This window comes from Pristiophorus japonicus, chromosome 1 (genome assembly GCF_044704955.1).
Source record: "Pristiophorus japonicus isolate sPriJap1 chromosome 1, sPriJap1.hap1, whole genome shotgun sequence".
In the NCBI taxonomy this organism is placed as follows: domain Eukaryota; kingdom Metazoa; phylum Chordata; class Chondrichthyes; family Pristiophoridae; genus Pristiophorus; species Pristiophorus japonicus.
In genome coordinates, this window is record NC_091977.1 from 153335369 (window position 1) to 153354066 (window position 18698).

Genomic DNA, 18698 nt, shown 5'->3' on the forward strand with positions numbered 1-18698 from the left:
ACCCGGCAGGTAACACAGCCTTCAGGACTCTCGCTCGCAGCTGCAGAGAACAGTATCAATACCCCTAACTATAATGTCCCCTACCACGAAAACATTTCTTTTTACTCCCCCAACTTGAATGGCCTTCTGTACCACGGGTGCTGTGGTCAGCTTGCTCATCCTCCCTGCAGTCCTTGCTCTCATCCACACAGGGAATAAGAACCTCGTACCTGTTGAACAAGATCAAGGGCTGAGGCTCTTCCATCACTACATCCTGGGTCCCCATATCTATCTCACACATAGTCACGCCCTCCTGTCCCTGACCACAGACCAAATTTAAATTATTTAACTTAAGGGGTGTGACTCTCTGCTGGAACACAGCGTCCAGGTAACTCTCCCCCTTCCCTGATGTGTCGCAGTGTCTGAAGCTCAGACTCCAGCTCATCAACTCGGAGCCGAAGATCCTCGTGCAGCCAATACTTACTGCAGATATGGTCGCCGTGGATCAAACTGGTGTCCACCAGCTTCCACATGCTGCAACTGCAACACGTCGCCTGCTCTGCCATCTCTAATGTATTTTATTTAATTAAGTTTTCACGTTTGGAAATATCAATTACCTATGTTAGTTTTTAATCCAGACTCTTAATTTAAAGCAATGTCCAAGTTTAGAAAAAAAAAAGAGAGAAATACTGACCAACCAATCACTTACATACTTTCATGTTGACGTCACACTTTGATTTCTCTCCCCTAACAGGTCCGTTGGTGCTGCTCCAGGCTAGCTCTTTTAACTCCCGCTAGTCTAACTCGTTTAACTCCCGCCCGTCTCGCGCTGCATTTAACACCCGCCGGTCTCGCGCTGCATTTAACTCCTGCCACTCTCGCGCTGCTATTGCACCAACAACTCTCAGTGCAAATAAATTCCTCCAAACCTCTCTCTCCTGATGACATTTTTAAATTATTGATCCCTTATCACACGACTCCCAATCAGACAGAATAGTCTTTTTCCATTCACTCCATCAAAACAAAATTTTTTTAAAAGGGTCAATAAATATCCTTTTAGCCTTCTCTGATCCAGTAGAAAAGTCGCAGTATAATATTGGTCCAAAAACTACGGACGGAGGCTTCAGACTGAATTTATATGAATCTACCTGGAGGTTCAGAGATTTGCGGTCCTGGGTCTCTATGCAAAGGCATATGTAGAGGCCCACGTATTCCAGGGTCATGAGCGCTTCATGCGCGTCCCTGGGATCACATGGGCCGGCCCAACCAATCCAAGTTGGGGTATTCCCATACATACTTATGGTTCACCATAAGTATGAACAGGAATATCCCCCAAAAAAAACATAAAATAAATTTTTAAAAACATCATCTATTTAAAATGATTCAAAATGGAATTTAATTATTTAAAACAAAAATGTAATTTTTTGAAAAATAAATTTACATATTTTAAAGGGTCTAACAGTAAACTTACGTTATTTAACAGAATTTGAAATATTTAAATTATTTAAAAAAGTGTATTTTTCTGTCCTTTAAAAGTCTTACACTGATAAAAGCAGGCGTCGTAAGAATTTCAAGGGCATTCGCTGGGCAGAAGTTGTGCAACTAGCTCAACTCACCTCCCGCAGAGTCCCATTACTTCCGTATGCGTGCGATCCGTCAAGAGGAATCTTGACGGATCACAAGTTCCGGGTTTAGACGCATGCGCTTCGCATGCCTAAACCCAGAACTTGCGGGGCTCCTATGGGCGCATGCGCACCTCGTATGTGCCCATAAGGGCCGCGAATTCAGGGCCATTATGTTCACTGATATTATAACTATAACTATACAAGAAATATTAAAACTTAGCACGTGATATATGTTTTGGTTTCAGATATTTTCCTGAAAGGTGCATCGTACGCTCTAATGCTTTGCACCTAAATTTTCTCTTTTCTCTCTCATTTTCAGTCACCTTTTCTGATTCCATCACTTTTGTTCCTTCTTTCATTACTCCCTATCTATGGTTTGAATTTTCCCTGGTGGTAGCGGGTGAGATCGGTGGCAGGTCAGGTGGGAAAGTCATTATTTTTGCAGCGGGTCAGGAACCCGCTGTCATCTCACTCCCATGTGTCTTTCCCATAGGCGAGTCATCGTGGAGCCGACATGACTTGCAGCGACAGGGGACCCAATTGGAATCATTCTGAGGTAGTTTACAGGCCTTTAAAAGGCTTTTCCCCCTTAATTTTTAAATTCACCTGCATGGCCACGGGATCCACGCAGCTGGGGAACCACATCTGTTAATCTAAGGCGTGAGTTCCATGGCCATTGCCCCAGCTGATTACTTGACAACATGGAAGACAAACCAAAATAAAAACATGCTAATTACATCAACTAACAGGTTGATGGAGATTCTGTTCTACTTGAAAAGCTATTGATAAATGTTAAATCAGAAATTCCTGAAGGGATGTATGTGCGACACTGGATGGGGAGGGAAATATATTTTTCACTGGCCATTCTTGGCTGTTGCCTTCCAACTCAACAGTAATTGCAGTGAATTGATCTTCACTATAAAAATTACATATACAATTTAAATAAATGTGTGTGTTTCTGGTCTGGTTTTTCCTCACAGTACACTGTGATTATGCAGTTACACCTTAAATCAAGTCATCAACCATAACAATTTCATTCTCATCACTCATTCCATTGGTTCAATTTGCTTTCAGTCCCTGAATATGACTAATTACATTTTTCAGTCTAAGACTTTAGGGTGAATTTCTGCAGAGGTTCTCTCACTTTTCCATTGTTAACTTCAACAGAAGAGCTGCAGAAATCCCATAAACACATTGTAAGCACCACTTACTGTTTGTTAATGATTCCACAGCTCTTCTGCTGAACTTGCTAAAGATTGTAAATCCACCCCTTGACAATTACATTTAAAATCTGCTTAATTTTATGGATTACCTATACAAACACATCTTTTATTTGCACCAGTTACTGATACAAAAGTCTATTGATGTGACTAAAGCACCAATAACTTCACAATTAATGTACTTTTTGAATTATGTTCTTGATCGCATTTGTAGATGGCATCATATTATTTAATGATATTATTTAAATATTTTCTTTGTCACTCATATATAACTTATTAAATTATTATACAGTAAAGGTTCAACACCCACTTTGTTAGATTAAACTTAAAATTTAACATGGCCATGTTCATTTTAAGGATGCCGGCTTAAAACGCATCACGAATGATGTCACAAGTCCTGCTCCATCTCATTGGGACAGCTAATGCGCTGAACGGACTTAATAGGCCCCATTGAGGTAAGTTTATTTTCTATAGTGGGATGGAACCAGCAGCGGGGTCGTGATCTGCCACTGGCACTGGCTGCACCGGACCCGCCAAGGTAAAGTAAATTCTAGCCTATGAGTCTCGTATTCCTTCTCTTATTTTCAAATTGTCTCTTTTGTTCCCTCTATTCTTCTGCCTCTCTCTTTTTCATTCCATCTATCATTGCACTGCCTCTCACAGTTACAGGTAGTGGCTATCCCATAAATCTGAGCAGCACTTTCACTCCATATATCATCTGGCTTCTTTTCTACTGCAAAGGCCGGTAACCTGTGAAGATTGCAAATGTCCTTCTGCTTAGATGCCAATCAAAGTTGTGTCATTGGGAGATAACAACTGAAGGTTAGGGAAGAGGTAGGTGGAGAAGAAAAAGTGGTGAAAGTTATGAAAATAACTTCATCCCCAAGCAGCCAATTCTTAACAGCATTGGCAGAAATCTGGGAGCAAGTTGCCTATCTGACTGTGGGAAAATGGAAGGGGGATAAAAAGGGGTAAATACTAAATAGCATTCTAGTTCACCAACTTGCACTTGTATAGCTGCTTTAATGTAATCAAATATTCCAAAGGGCTTCAAGAGACGAAAATAATTGGACACCGTGGTGGCAGAAGGGTTTTGGGGGAGTTCCTAAAGGGAAGATCGAAGAGGTAGGTCATATTAAAAGTGATGAATCAGTAAAAAGTATACTGTTGTATAATATTGCATTTACATTAAATACATGCCTTTCTGTGTAAATGTAAAGGATCACTTTAGGACTGGGGAAATAATCCAGCTCTCACCGTAACTTCAACATAAACTATCATTGAACCATTCAAAAAAAACCTCTCGAGATTGGTAGTGTGCTACAGATTTATGCTTGTGGCAACCTGTTTTGATGGACTCCATCCAAGTTTAAAGGTTAGCAGCTAAGTGTATGTGGCAGCCCATTCCCACTGATATAATGGCATATTCAAGCTAAAATAAATTAGTTCATATTGGAATTAATTCAAAATATATGGTCAGAATAGGGGAGGAAGCCTGCCTGATCGTGTCATGATCACACTGGAACTGAGTGTGTGGATACATGCTAAACAAAGCCAAGAGTTACACTTCAGCCACAGACGTGCTATATACTAGTTGACTACTCAACTAGGCACATTCTTTTCCAGCAGAGTGGTGTAGGATAATCTGGATTATCAATTATGTTAGTCAGTGATCACATTTTAGCTAGTAAAATCAAACGAGAGGGATGGTACAAGAGACCCCCAAGCACTCCCTCCCCTTCCCATGCAAGCGCAGGAGATGCAACACCTGCCCTTTTATCTCCTCCCTTCCCACTGTCCAGGGCCCCAAACACTTCTTCCAGCTGAAACAGCGATTTACTTGGACTTCTTTCAATTTAGTATACTGCATTCGCTGCTTACGATGTGATCCCCTCTACATTGGGGAGACCAAACGCAGATTGGGGGCCACTTTGCAAAACACCTCCGTTCAGTCTGTAAGGGTAACCCCAAGCTTTCGTTCGCTTGTCATTTTAATTCTCTGCTCCATTCCCACTCTGACCTCTCCGTCCTTGGCCTTCTACACTGTTTCAATGAAGCTCAACGCAAGCTCGAGGAAAGCACCTCGTCTTTCGTTTAGGCACTTAACAGCCTTCAAGGCTAAACATCGAATTCAACAATTTCAGACCATAACCTCGACCAACATTTTGTTCCCTTTCCTCGCGTTTTTTTTTACAAAAATTTTCACTCCCTCTTTTTTTTGTTTCTCTGGGCTAGATTTTCAAAGAAATCCACCAGCGCTGGATTGTCGCCCAAATTACCGCTAAAAAGATTTAAAAATTACTGCCAGCAAAAAATTCCACAAAATAAGGAAAATAAATGGACCTTGCACCCCGATTCTCGGTGGAAAATGGAATCTTGGGCCGATTGGGCGGTTCTTAAACAAAATGGGCGGTAATTATAAAATTTAGATTGGGCCGAGGAAGAAGAAAACACAAAACATTTTTTTCCAAAAAACATAAAATAAAAAAATCAGAACACATCATCAGGATCCTGTTCACCTTAATCACTATAAAAAATGTTTAAATAATTATTAAAAACCCATTAACTTACCTTTTTTTACAGAGCTACTTACCTACCGCCCAGTTCCCACTGCTTCTCGTGTGCATTTTTTTTTCTACTTACCTACGGGTCACCGCTGAGTCAAAAATCGGGCAATGGCAGTCTATGGACGGTGCACGCCGGAGGTCCACTCCCCAACGGTATTTCGAAACCGCCGGCGGAACACTTTGTGGAAATTTTCATCGACCCGGTTTTCACCCAAAACAACCAATACCGCCAAGAAACCGGGCGGAGATGAAGTGCAAATTCTAGCCCTCTCTCTTTTCCATGGCAGGTGGCATTTATTCTGCCTTTCACACCCTATCTAAACTCACCTTTTGTTTCCTAACTTGTGCTATTACCATCTCAATTCGGCCCATCATCCCCTTTGTCTCTCAAATCTCTTCTGCCTTCCACCCTATCACAGACCTTCCCTTTTGTTCTTTCCACACCCCTCCTCCCTCTTTCAGGGCCCCAGCACTTCCTTAAGAATCTGTTACATTTCGATCTATTGCCAGTTCTGATGAAGGGTCATCAACCTGAAATGTTAACATTGCTTCTCTCGCCACAGATGCTGCCTGACCCGCTGGGATTTCCAGCATTTTCTGTTTTTATACTAGAGACGACAGTGATTACCACAACACCTCACTGGGAGTGGGTCCCCTAGCATTTTGCTGAGGTACCTAAACTCACCCAGACATGGTGAACAGAATTCAAACAACAAAGCAGTGGACAGGAATTTGTAGCTTGATTGGGATACAAAGCATTCAACTATTTACACTATCACATTTTTACAGCCATTCAAGAAAGTAGTTTTAAATATTAAACATAAATCACAAACCTGGGTAATAAGCTCAATTCAATGGTTGTCCTTTGAGGTAATGAATCCTGTGTAGCTTGGCTATCATCCTGAATCGAAACAGAGCATTTAAATCAAATGGTCATACCTTGTTATACTAAATAATTTTCTTAAGACAGTAACTTGTCTTAACTAAGTGTTAGTCACACTAACCTTTCAGCAAATACTCAACATTTTACTTGTACAGCACAATCAAAAGCATCCAGCTTCTGCATCTGTGCCTTCTTCAGGGTTTAAGCTCTGAATATCATACAGAAGTGTTGGCCACATCCAACCTTTGTACTTTCTGCTTTTCATACCATGGGCCCGAAATTCATCGACATACCGCCCAAAAATGCAAATTTTGGTGAAAACACACCTACATACCGCTGGGCGGAAAATTCATCAGTGACATACCACCGGGTGGTATGCACACCGCCCGACCATGCAGACCGCCGATATACCGCCTAAAAGTACAAAATTTATGACATACAGCCGGAACTGCATACCATCCTGGAGAAGGTGCTTTTAAGTGGATCTTAAGTGCTGAAAGGTTTGTTTGATATTACACAGATCTTTATAGTTCTCCACAGTTTGATTTATTTTGAAATGGATTGTAGTATTTTCTAGTGTTAGGCAATAATACAAATGGTCTAATAAAGGCTTATTTACTCCTTTATTAATGAACGATAATAAAAATTATTAGTCTCTTTCACCCCCCAGTCTCTCTCTCTCTCTCTCTCCCCCCCCCCAGTTGCTCGCTCTCCCACACCCCAGTCCCCCATTTCCCCCCCCAACACAGTAATCTCTTTTTCCTTCCCCCCCCACACAGCGATCTCAGGCCAGCAGTCTCTGGCCTCTCGGGGGGCGGAGATTGACAGCAGCACCCACGTGCGCACAACTCGGGAGCCGAAGATTCCCGAGTCAAAAAGCCTCTCCGCCGCACACCGCCCGTTGCACTCCGCTCCGCTTACCGCCGAGAAAAGTGGGATGAAATTCCCACCCATTCGGCCCCAGCGGTTCCGGGCGGTAGAAAATGATGCACCGCCCGGGGACTGCCAAAACAACGGGTGGAAATTGTGTTTCACCAATTTCGGCCCCACATGTTTCTCCAACTCACCTGATGTCCCAGCCAAGAAGGAATTGTGGAGCGCTGTGGAATATCTAAAAAGAGCCTGTGGCAGAGGAGCTCAGTCCAATGAGGAAAATATGGCTCAGGCCAGAAACTAACTTTCTGATAAACCAGATTAAGGAATTAAAAAGGCAAAGAACAATAAGGAAATTCACAGGCAAGATCAGAAAAAAGGTGATCCAACAATGGTTTTAATGATTTAGATTGTCCCTACTTGGTCAGGACCATGCTCTTATTGACTCAGCCAAATCAATGATTCACTGAAGTACTGTTTGGAAACCAATGCCAAATTCTTCTGTATTTCCTGTAATACTCCTCATTAAAAGGAATCTGTGGAGGAAAGAACCACCTGTGCATAGGTGGATTAAAAAATTTATGTGGTTTTTGGGATGCGGATATTACTGACAAGACCACACATATTGTCCAAACTAACTTGCCCTCTGAAGGTGTGATGGAATCCTCTGTAGGAATTGTTTTATGTTCCTTTTTTTACAATTAAGATACTTTCTAGGGCACCCCGGGACACTAACGGGGCGCAAACGACTTTTCGCCAAGGCGTGTTAACGACTACCGCGAAATGCTGCGGGAGTTTAGCAGCGGCGGCGGTGGCAACGCCATGCTCCACTGCACTGGTGATGACGATGTTATCACCATGTGCAGCGACCCGTTTTTGTCCCGGAGCGATGACTGCGACAACTTCAGGGGACGCATACCAGGCTGTAGGCCACTTGCAGGGTGCTAGTTAAAGGGGAGGTGGCACTCGCACCTGAACCACCGTGGCTGATGGCATGGCACCCTGCTCCCCGGTGGTTCAGATACCTGGGAGACTATGTATGGATCCCAGGTTCCCTTTCCTGAATGGCATTAGTGAACCAGTTGGATTATTCCACCAATCCAGCAGCTTTCAATGGTCTTTTTTTACTCCGACCAGTCAACTTTAAAAAAAAAGTTGCCAGAATACATGGAAGCTAATGGAAAAGTAAAATCGCTCACCATCTGAAGAAAGGGTGTTGAAGGGATATGCTTGTAAGTTTCCTTGTCTTTTAAAATTAGAAAATGAGCTGAGTCACCAATCACTCTTTTCAAGTTCATTATTGAGTGAAATAGTCTGTAAAGAAAAAGATTAAGAACATTATAAATATTGTGGTCTTTATCGGGGTTGGTGGAAGGGGGGAAATCACAAACAAAGTTTGACCCAGATCAAGCATTCTTCGGCCAGCACTTTTCAGTGGGCAGGTACCCTAGATATACTGCCTAACCTCGGACCTCGCCCTGCCGCTGCCGGGCCTTGCCTCGCCATCCCTCACTTCGCCGGCGCCCGACCTCGGGCCTCGCCACCACTGTGCTTAGCTCGAGGCCTCCGCGATGGGGCAGCCCGACCAGCTCTTTGGCAGGTCCCGCCCGATCACCTCCCCGGCGGTGGGGCCCCGCCCGAGCACTTCCCCGGCGGCAGGGCCCCACCCGAGCACCTCCCCGAACGCAAAATCCGGAATGGCCTCGGTCGCGAGAGTTCCGGATTCGGGGCGCTGCACCTGTACTGCAAGCAGAAGACTGAACTTCTGGTGCTGATGATAGTCATCATCACCTATATCATTATAGTTCCTTGCCACTGGACCAAGCCCGTGTGGTGGCTGGTGTACAACGGCCACTCCACGGTAAAAGAATCCACGCAGGGGCATCTTCTGTATGCAGTTCGGGACCTGGAATATCAGGTCTCTCATTGAAACACCTGTGAACTCATCCCTTTTTAGTGTGGATGCAAGTCATCCTCAATACGAGGGACTGCCTAATACTATACTATACATTATAGCTCTAAGCCTTACCATTACTACATTAAAAACTCTAATTTATTACAGCACAACTCCTATTGATTTACACAAATCTGCAATTTTCTGTTTTAAACCTCCAAATTACCCAAGGACTCTATCCATTTAAGGATGCTTTTTTACCCATTTAGCTGTTTATAAGGCCTCCTTGTGAAGAATATGTTTTGTTCCTTGATTGGAAAAGCTAGCACTGAGGTAAGTACACTTGATCATCCAAAGTGTGCAATAGAGCAACTCCAAGTCATACTATGCCAGAAAGATTTATGAAAGGGAAATCATGCTTGACAAATCTTCTAGAATTTTTTGAGGATGTAACGAGTAGAGTGGACAAGGGAGAACCAGTGGATGTGATGCATTTGGACTTTCAAAAGGCTTTTGACAAAGTCCCACACAAGAGATTGGTGTGCAAAATCAAAGCACATGGTACTGGGGGTAATGTACTGTCGTGGATAGAGAACTGGTTGGCAGACAGGAAGCAGAGATAAACGGGTCCTTTTCAGAATGGTAGGCAGTGACTAGTGGGGTGCCGCAGGGCTCAGTGCTGGGACCCCAGCTCTTTAAAATGTACATTAATGATTTAGATCAAGGAATTGAGTGTAATATCTCCAAGTTTGCAGATGACACTAAACTGGGTGGCGGTGTGAGCTGTGAGGAGGACGCTAAAAGGCTGCAGGGTGACTTGGACAGGTTAGGTGAGTGGGCAAATGCATGGCAGATGCAGTATAATGTGGATAAATGTGAGGTTATCCACTTTGGGGGCAAAAACACGAAGGCAGAATATTATCTGAATGGCGACAGATTATAAAAGGGGAGATGCAGCGAGACCTGGGTGCCATGGTACATCAGTCATTGAAGGTAGGCATACAGGTACAGCAGGTAGTAAAGAAAGCAAATGGCATGCCGGCTTTCATAGCTAGGGGATTTGAGTATAGGAGCAGGGAGGTCTTACTGCAGTTGTACAGGGCCTTGGTGAGGCCACACCTTAAGTATTGTGTACAGTTTTGGTCTCCTAATCTGAGGAAGGACGTGCTTGCTATTGAGAGAGTGCAGCGAAGGTTCACCAGACTGATTCCCGGGATGGCAGGACTGACATATGAGGAAAGACTGGATCGACTTGCCTTATACTCACTGGAATTTAGAAGAATGAGGGGGGGATCTCATAGAAACTTACAAAATTTTGACGGGACTGGACAGGTTAGAAGCAGGAAGAATGTTCCCGATGTTGGGGAAGTCCAGAACCAGGGGTCACAGTCTAAAGATAAGGGGTAAGCCATATAGGACAGGGATGAGAAAAAACTTTTTCACCCAGAGAGTTGGAAACCTGTGGAATTCTCTGCTACAGAAAGTTGTTGAGTCCAGTTCATTAGACATATTCAAAAGGGAGTTACATGTGGCCCTTACGGCTAAAGGGATCAGAGGGTATGGAGAGAAGGCAGGGGTGGGGTACTGAGGTTGCATGATCAGCCATGATCATATTGAATGGCAGTGCAGGCTCGAAGGGCCGAATGGCCTGCTCCTGCACCTATTTTCTTTGTTTCTATGTTTCTAGATCAAGCACATTCCCAGGTGCTGATCATGAAGATCTCCTAACAAATTGGACCTGAACTTATTTGAGATAACCACTCTTGCTCCCCACATGATAGAATCTTTATCCACTGACAATTCATTCCTATGAACAAAGTATGGATGAATATCTTTCTCGGATAGCTGATTTGGCCATCTATTTGCTATGTAATCATACACCTTTGATGTAACTGGGTCACATTTGGTTGCTCTATCAATCTCTTCTGCTGTGACTGGCAGCTCATCAATGTATGAGAAATAGAACACTTCTTTCCTATTGGGTGTAACTTGTGATGGAGATGGTAACCTGGACATAGCATCAGTATTACGGTCCGCATATAGGTATGACAGAGTACAGATGATCATTTGTACTTAAGATCGTCTGTACTCAATGTCACACCTATATGCTGACAAATCAAAGCCCATCTCTGCATTCATGCTGCAGCTAAGGTTGGAACTGGGAATTTTGGATAGAGGATTGCTGTCAGGGGCTTATGGTCAGCAACTATGGTAAACTTACAATCAAACAAGTATTTGTGAAACTTCTTGACCCCAAAAATCAATGCCAAAGCTTCCCTTTCGATCTGCGCATAATTTCACTCACTGGCACGGAGAATGCATGAAGCAAAAGCAATAGGTCCATCCTCCCCACTATGTAATACATGAGAGATCACTGCCCCAACGCTAGCTTGATCTCCTTAGATACATTATAGTAAGCTAACATGGTACTCTCTACTAACTGGCTTTTACACTCTTTGAATGCTGTGTTGCATTCTTTTGACCACTTCCAAGGGACCTGTTTTTTCAACAGCTCATTCAGTGGATGTAACACTAGCCAAATTTGGGAGGAACTTCCCATAATAATTCAAAAGACCCAAAAATGATCGAAATTCAGAAACATTCTTGGGAGTGGGTTCATTTCTGATTGCATCCAGCTTTCCCTTGGTTGGAAGTAAACCATCTTTGTCCACACTTTGCCCCAAGTACTCCACTGAGTTTTGAAACATCTCTCACGTGAGCAGTCACTCGTATTTAATGCTTCTCTAGCCGTTTGAGTACTTCATTCAACACCTTATCACGGATTTGCCTGTTTGGTGCTGACATGAGTATGTCATTTAAATAACACACTACCCCTTCAATTCCTTGCAAAATTTTGTTCATCACCACCTGGAATATGTCAGCGGTGGAAGACATTCCAAATTGAACTGATACAGTCCTAGATGAGTATTTATAGTCAAGTATGACTTGGACTCTTCATCTAACTCAAGTTGTAAGTAGGAGTTTGTTAGATCTAACTTTGAAAAGATCTGGCTACCTGTCAGCGTTGTGAACAAATCTTCCATATTTGGCAACGACTTGAGTAGATTATACTCTACAACCTCGTTTATATAAGAATTAGGAACAGGAGTAGGCCATCTAGCCCCTCGAGCCTGCTCCGCCATTCAACAAGATCATGGCTGATCTGGCCGTGGACTCAGCTCCACTTACCCGCCCGCTCCCCGTAACCTTTAATTCCCTTATTGGTTAAAAATCTATCTATCTGTGACTTGAATACATTCAATGAACTAGCCTCAACTGCTTCCCTGGGCAGAGAATTCCACAGATTCACAACCCTCTGGGAGAAGAAATTCCTTCTCAACTCGGTTTTAAATTGGCTCCCCCGTATTTTGAGGCTGTGCCCCCTAGTTCTAGTCTCCCCGACCAGTGGAAACAACCTCTCTGCCTCGATCTTGTCGATCCCTTTCATTATTTTAAATGTTTCTATAAGATCACCCCTCATCCTTCTGAACTCCAACGAGTAAAGACCCAGTCTACTCAATCTATCATCATAAGGTAATCCCCTCATCTCCAGAATCAGCCTAGTGAATCATCTCTGTAACTCCTCCAAAGCCAGTATATCCTTCCTTAAGTAAGGTGACCAAAACTGCACGCAGTACTCCGGGTGCGGCCTCACCAATACCCAATACAGTTGCAGAAGGACCTCCCTGCTTTTGTACTCCATCCCTCTCGCAATGAAGGCCAACATTCCATTCGCCTTCCTGATTACCTGTTGCACCTGAAAACTAACTTTTTGGGATTCATGCACAAGGACCCCCAGGTCCCTCTGCACCGCAGCATGTTGTAATTTCTCCCCATTCAAATAATATTCCCTTTTACTGTTTTTTTTCCCCAAGGTGGATGACCTCACATTTTCCGACATTGTATTCCATCTGCCAAACCTTAGCCCATTCGCTTAACCTATCTAAATCTCTTTGCAGCCTCTCTGTGTCCTCTACACAACCCGCTTTCCCACTAATCTTAGTGTCATCTGCAAATTTTGTTACACTACACTCTGTCCCCTCTTCCAGGTCATCTATGTATATTGTAAACGGTTGTGGTCCCAGCACCGATCCCTGTGGCACACCACTAACCACCGATTTCCAACCCTAAAAGGACCCATTTATCCCGACTCCCTGCTTTCTGTTAGCCAGCCAATTCTCGATCCATGCTAATACATTTCCACTGACTCCGCGTACCTTTATCTTCTGCAGTAACCTTTTGTGTGGCACCTTATCAAATGCCTTTTGGAAGTCTAAATACACCACATCCATCGGTACACCTCTATCCACCATGCTCGTTATATCCTCAAAGAATTCCAGTAAATTAGTTAAACATGATTTCCCCTTCATGAATCCATGTTGCGTCTGCTTGATTGCACTATTCCTATCTAGATGTCCCGCTATTTCTTTCTTAATGATAGTTTCAAGCATTTTCCCCACTACAGATGTTAAACTAACCAGTCTATAGTTACCTGCCTTTTGTCTGCCCCTTTTTTTAAACAGAGGCGTTACATTAGCTGCTTTCCAATCCGCTGGTATCTCCCCAGAGTCCAGAGAATTTTGGTAGATTATAACAAATGCATCTGCTATAACTTCCGCCATCTCTTTTAATACCCTGGGATGCATTTCATCAGGACCAGGGGACTTGTCTACCTTGAGTCCCATTAGCCTGACCAGCACTACCCCCCTAGTGATAGTGATTGTCTCAAGGTCCTCCCTTCCCACATTCCTGTGACCAGCAATTTCTGGCATGGTTTCTGTGTCTTCCACTGTGAAGACCGAAGCAAAATAATTGCTTAAGGACTCAGCCATTTCCACATTTCCCATTATTAAATCCCCCTTCTCATCTTCTAAGGGACCAACATTTACTTTACTCACTCTTTTCCGTTTTATATATCTGTAAAAGCTTTTACTATCCGTTTTTATGTTTTGCGCAAGTTTACCTTCGTAATCTATCTTTCCTTTCTTTATTGCTTTTTTAGTCATTCTTTGCTGTCGTTTAAAATTTTCCCAATCTTCTATTTTCCCACTAACCTTGGCCACCTTATACGCATAGGTTTTTAATTTGATACTCTCCTTTATTTCCTTGGTTATCCACGGCTAGTTCTCCCTTCTCTTACCGCCCTTTTTTTTCACTGGAATATATTTTTGTTGCGCACTATGAAAGAGCTTCTTAAAAGTCCTCCACTGTTCCTCAATTGTGCCACCGTTTAGTCTGTGTTTCCAGTCTACTTTAGCCAACTCTGCCCTCATCCCACTGTAGTCCCCTTTGTTTAAGCATAGTACGCTCGTTTGAGACACTACTTCCTCACCCTCAATCTGTATTACAAATTCAACCACACTGTGATCACTCATTCCAAGAGGATCTTTTACTTGGAGATCGTTTATTATTCCTGTCTCATTACACAGGACCAGATTACTGCTGTTCCTTTTTCACATGCCTCCATTATTCCCTTGATTATTGCCCGCCCCACTGTGAAGTTATTATTTGGGGGCCTATAAACTACGCCCACCAGTGACTTTTTCCCCTTACTATCTCTAATCTTCACCCACAATGATTCAATATTTTGTTCATTCGAGCCAATATCGTCTCTCACAACTGCTCTTATATCATCCTTTATTAACAGAGCTACCCCACCTCCTTTCCCTTCTTGTCTATCTTTCCGAATCGTCAAATACCCCTGTATGTTTAATTCCCAGTCTTGGCCACCCCTGCAACCACGTTTCTGTAATGGCCACCAAATCATACCCATTTGTAATGATTTGTGCCGTCAACTCATTTACTTTATTTCGAATGCTGCGTGCGGTAACACTAGGTTTTAAACCATGGTTTTTAGTTTTGACCCCTCCTGCAGCCCCTTTACATTCAGTGGCCCTTTTTGTTTTTTGCCTTGGGTTTCTCTGCCCTCCACTTTTACTCATCTCCTTTCTGTCTTTTGCTTTTGTCTCCTTTTTGTTTCCCTCTGTCTCCCGGCATTGGTTCCCATCCCCCTGCCATATTAGTTTAACTCCTCCCCAACAGCACGAGCAAACACTCCCCCTCGGACATTGGTTCCGGTCCTGTCTCGGTGCAGACCATCCGGTTTTTACGGTTACCTTATAATCAACACATAACCTTACTTTACCATCCGGCTTGGGTACAACAACAATGGGTGTAGCCCAATTACTCAGATCGATCTTAGAGATCATGTTCTCGGTTTAGTTCTTGCTCAACTTTCTCCTTGAGTGCATATGGTATGGGACGTGGCTTGCAGTAAACTGGTCTTGCTTCCTTCTGCACTCTGACACTCGCCTTGAAGTCTTGGATCGGACTGCCTGTTTCGCGAAACACCTTCAAATGCTGCTTGATAACATCGATCGATGCAAATTTCGCTTCCACACGAAAAATCTCATTCCAATCCAGTTTCAGTGATCCCAACCAAATTCTACCCATCAAGATAGGCTTGTCTCCTGCCATTACTATGAGAGGCAAGCTCCGATACTAATCCTTGCATTTCACTGATATGGGGATTTGCTCTCCTGAGTAGCCTCGCAGCTCTATCTTCGATTTCTCTAGTCGATAATCACTCAACTTGTCGCGATATAACGATTCCGGTACTACGCTCACAATTTCCATGAGTATCCTGGTTCCTGCGACATCTACTTGGATGACGATATTTCGTGAATCGCTGTTATATACCTTTGTGCTCCTGATGACGTGAATCGCCAGAAAATCCTCATCCTGCTGTTTCTCATCAACACTATGCAGTGTCTAACAATTTCTACTTCTCGCATTGCCAGTCAGTTTACTCTTCTGTTGGCCGCCTTCGCAAGATGCCCAGTTTTCTTGCAGTAGAAACACGCTATCTTCACATATGGACAGCTTTGAACTTGCTGTTGTCCCAGGCACCAACAGCACGACTTCAATGCAATGTTATCTTGGCCAGTTGCCCAGGTCTTGCCCAACTGCCTATTCACCTCGGTTGTCTGACGACTGGAAATGGCGCAAAATTCTTGGGAGTATTGGTCAGCTATATTCATTCATCGACATAGCTGTCTGACAAGCTAAATCAAAGTCAAGTTAGGGGTTGTCAACAATTTACTTCTGATACGTTCATTTTTCAACCATCAAACAATGCGGTCACACAAAGCTTGGTCCTGAAAGTTTCCAAAATGACAATGAATGGATAACTTTTTTAAAGCTACAATGTGCACACTGATACCCTCATCATTTAATTGATCCTGTGTTCCAAAACGATAACCCAGCAATTTCCAGGGGCTCAGGACTGTAGTGCTGATCTCCTTCAGTGGCATGTCCTTCCGCTTAGCGGGAACAAGCACATTTTTCAGCGTTTCATACACCTCCGGGCCTGCTTCAGTCAAGAAAATAGTCCGTTTCGTTTCTAAAACCGCCCAGTTACATCATCGGGGACTTCGACGATATTATTCGCGGTGAAAAACTTTTCTAGCCGCTCCATACACACTCTGAAAGTCTCTTGGTCGCTATGGAATTCACCCAAGCGCCTTATTAATTCCCATAGGCGCAACCATCTGGACTCTGGCATCGTCGACAGTTCAGCCACGTGTGCTCGAAATTTACCTCGGATTTTTAAGCCTTTCTGCAAAACGAAGAACCTTTAACAGTCTTCCTCGGTTGGCAGGATTTTCCTCTAACAAAAATTTCAGCTAGGGAATCCAAAAATCACATCCTCATCACCAATCTGTGATATCTTGAGACATAGTAAACACAGAGACCTGCACAACATGGCTCCCAAGTAGAACTGTGCAGAGCACATGGCTTTATTGTTATTACATCAGTAGTCCACTCGGTAGCTCTACAATACTAGTGTCTCAAGTCGCTCAGTATAACTATAATTCCCCATCCATAGAATTATTTTGACCATCTTGAACCATTCTTGTGATCAATGTTAGGGGAGTTCCAGAGAACCTAATACACTAAGCTGCATAAGCCTCCATGGATGTGGTTCAAGCATTCTGAGAAATATTTCTTGGCAACATTTGTTTCTCTATCTTACATGGGAATGCATGTTAAAAAGAACAGAAACAAAACTAGAACTAGAACTCTCTGTGCCTGAAGCAAATGAGCCTCAACATCCACCTGTTTTTGTAATCTAAACTGTTTTTACATTGTGCAAGAGCTTCACTTGTGTTAGCAATTTCCAGAAGTCTTACTCGGCCAACTGCAAAACTATCAGGACTTGCTAAAACAGGCATTTGGGAAGACCGGTTTTCAGCAGGTTTTCTGCGCTGTCAGTTGTAACAACTCTTAGCAGTTACACATTCAGCTTGCAGCCAGCTGCATGAGATTCAAGCTTCAGGAACCGGTTATACTACCACGGGTTTTATGCAACATAAAAGCAGCTACAAACACTAACCTCTCTTTGAACTATAAAGGTTAAAATATGAGCATGTATTATAATAATGAAATAAATGTGAAACCATTTCCTCTTCCTCCGCTATCTCCAATATTTATATATTGAAAGTATTAAGTACATTTATGACAGTTTATCAGACACCCATGGAATCTTATCAGATCAGATTATTGAAAAGATAAAATAAAAACTAGAGAGAGAGGAGGATAGTTTAAAATCAATCCTATGAATTAATATTTACCTGGTCCCATAGTCCACAACGACCCACTCTTTAGCAGTTCCAGTGATCGCATCATGATGCTGGAACAAGCCAAGATTTCGTCTTGCTTCTACCAGCAGTTTATAATCTTCAGATGAAGGGAACATGGTCATTTTATTGGATTTCTGAGCAGCCACCAATGCTAAAAAGTAAAGGATTTCTGCAGCCCTACACAGGAAAAACAAAATATATATTAATTTTAACTAAAAAGGTCCAATAGTCCTTTTCAATGTAGCTAATATCAAGCACATTGCACATCAGTATTAACTCAAAGGAAAATCCATAGGTCAAGATTGGCTTTTTACATAAGAACATAAGAATTCGGAGCAGGAGTAGGCCATACGGCCCCTCAAGCCTGCTCCGCAATTAAATAAGATTATGGCTAATCTTTGACCTCAACTCCACTTTCCCACCCAAACCCATATCCCGTGATTCCCCTAGAGTCCAAAAATCTATCTATTTCAGCCTTGAATATACTCAACTCAGCATCCACAGCCCTTTCTGGTGGAGAATTCCAAAGATTCACAACCCTCTGAGTGAAGAAATTTCTCCTTATCTCAGTCTTAAATGGCCGACCCCTTATCCTGAGACTGTGCCCCCAAGTTCTGGACTCTCCCGCCAGGGGAAACAACCTCTCAGCATCTACCCTGTAAATCCCCATCAGAATCTTACATATTTCAATTAGATCACCTCTCATTCTTTTAAACACCAGAGGGTATAGGTCTAATCTATTCAATTTCTCCTCACATGACAATCCTCTTATCCCAGGAATAAATCTAGTGAACCTTCATTGCGCCACCTCTAAGGCAAGTATGTCCTTCCTCAGATAAGGAGACCAAAACTGTGCACAGTGCTCCAGGTGTGGTCTCACCAAAGCCCTGTACAATTGTAGCTAGACTTCCTTACTCTTGTACTCCAACCCCCCTGCAATAAAGGCCATCATGCCATTTGTCTTCCTAATTGCATACTAACTTTCTGTGTTTCTTGTACAATACCTAACTCTTTC

The 18698-nt window shown here is 43.1% G+C and overlaps 1 protein-coding gene across 3 annotated transcripts in view; it reads right to left on the reverse strand.

The window, feature by feature from the left end:
• The window catches only part of man2a1 (mannosidase, alpha, class 2A, member 1), a 340299-nt gene that overhangs the window by 189916 nt on the left and 131685 nt on the right, over positions 1-18698 (reverse strand). For all 3 annotated transcript variants that reach the window (XM_070884021.1, XM_070884015.1, XM_070884009.1), the window contains exons 10-12: positions 17675-17860; positions 8347-8461; positions 6225-6292 (exon numbers count right to left, since the gene is read on the reverse strand). In XM_070884021.1, the coding sequence (XP_070740122.1) occupies positions 6225-6292; positions 8347-8461; positions 17675-17860 (369 nt within the window). The remainder of the gene's footprint in view (positions 1-6224; positions 6293-8346; positions 8462-17674; positions 17861-18698) is intronic.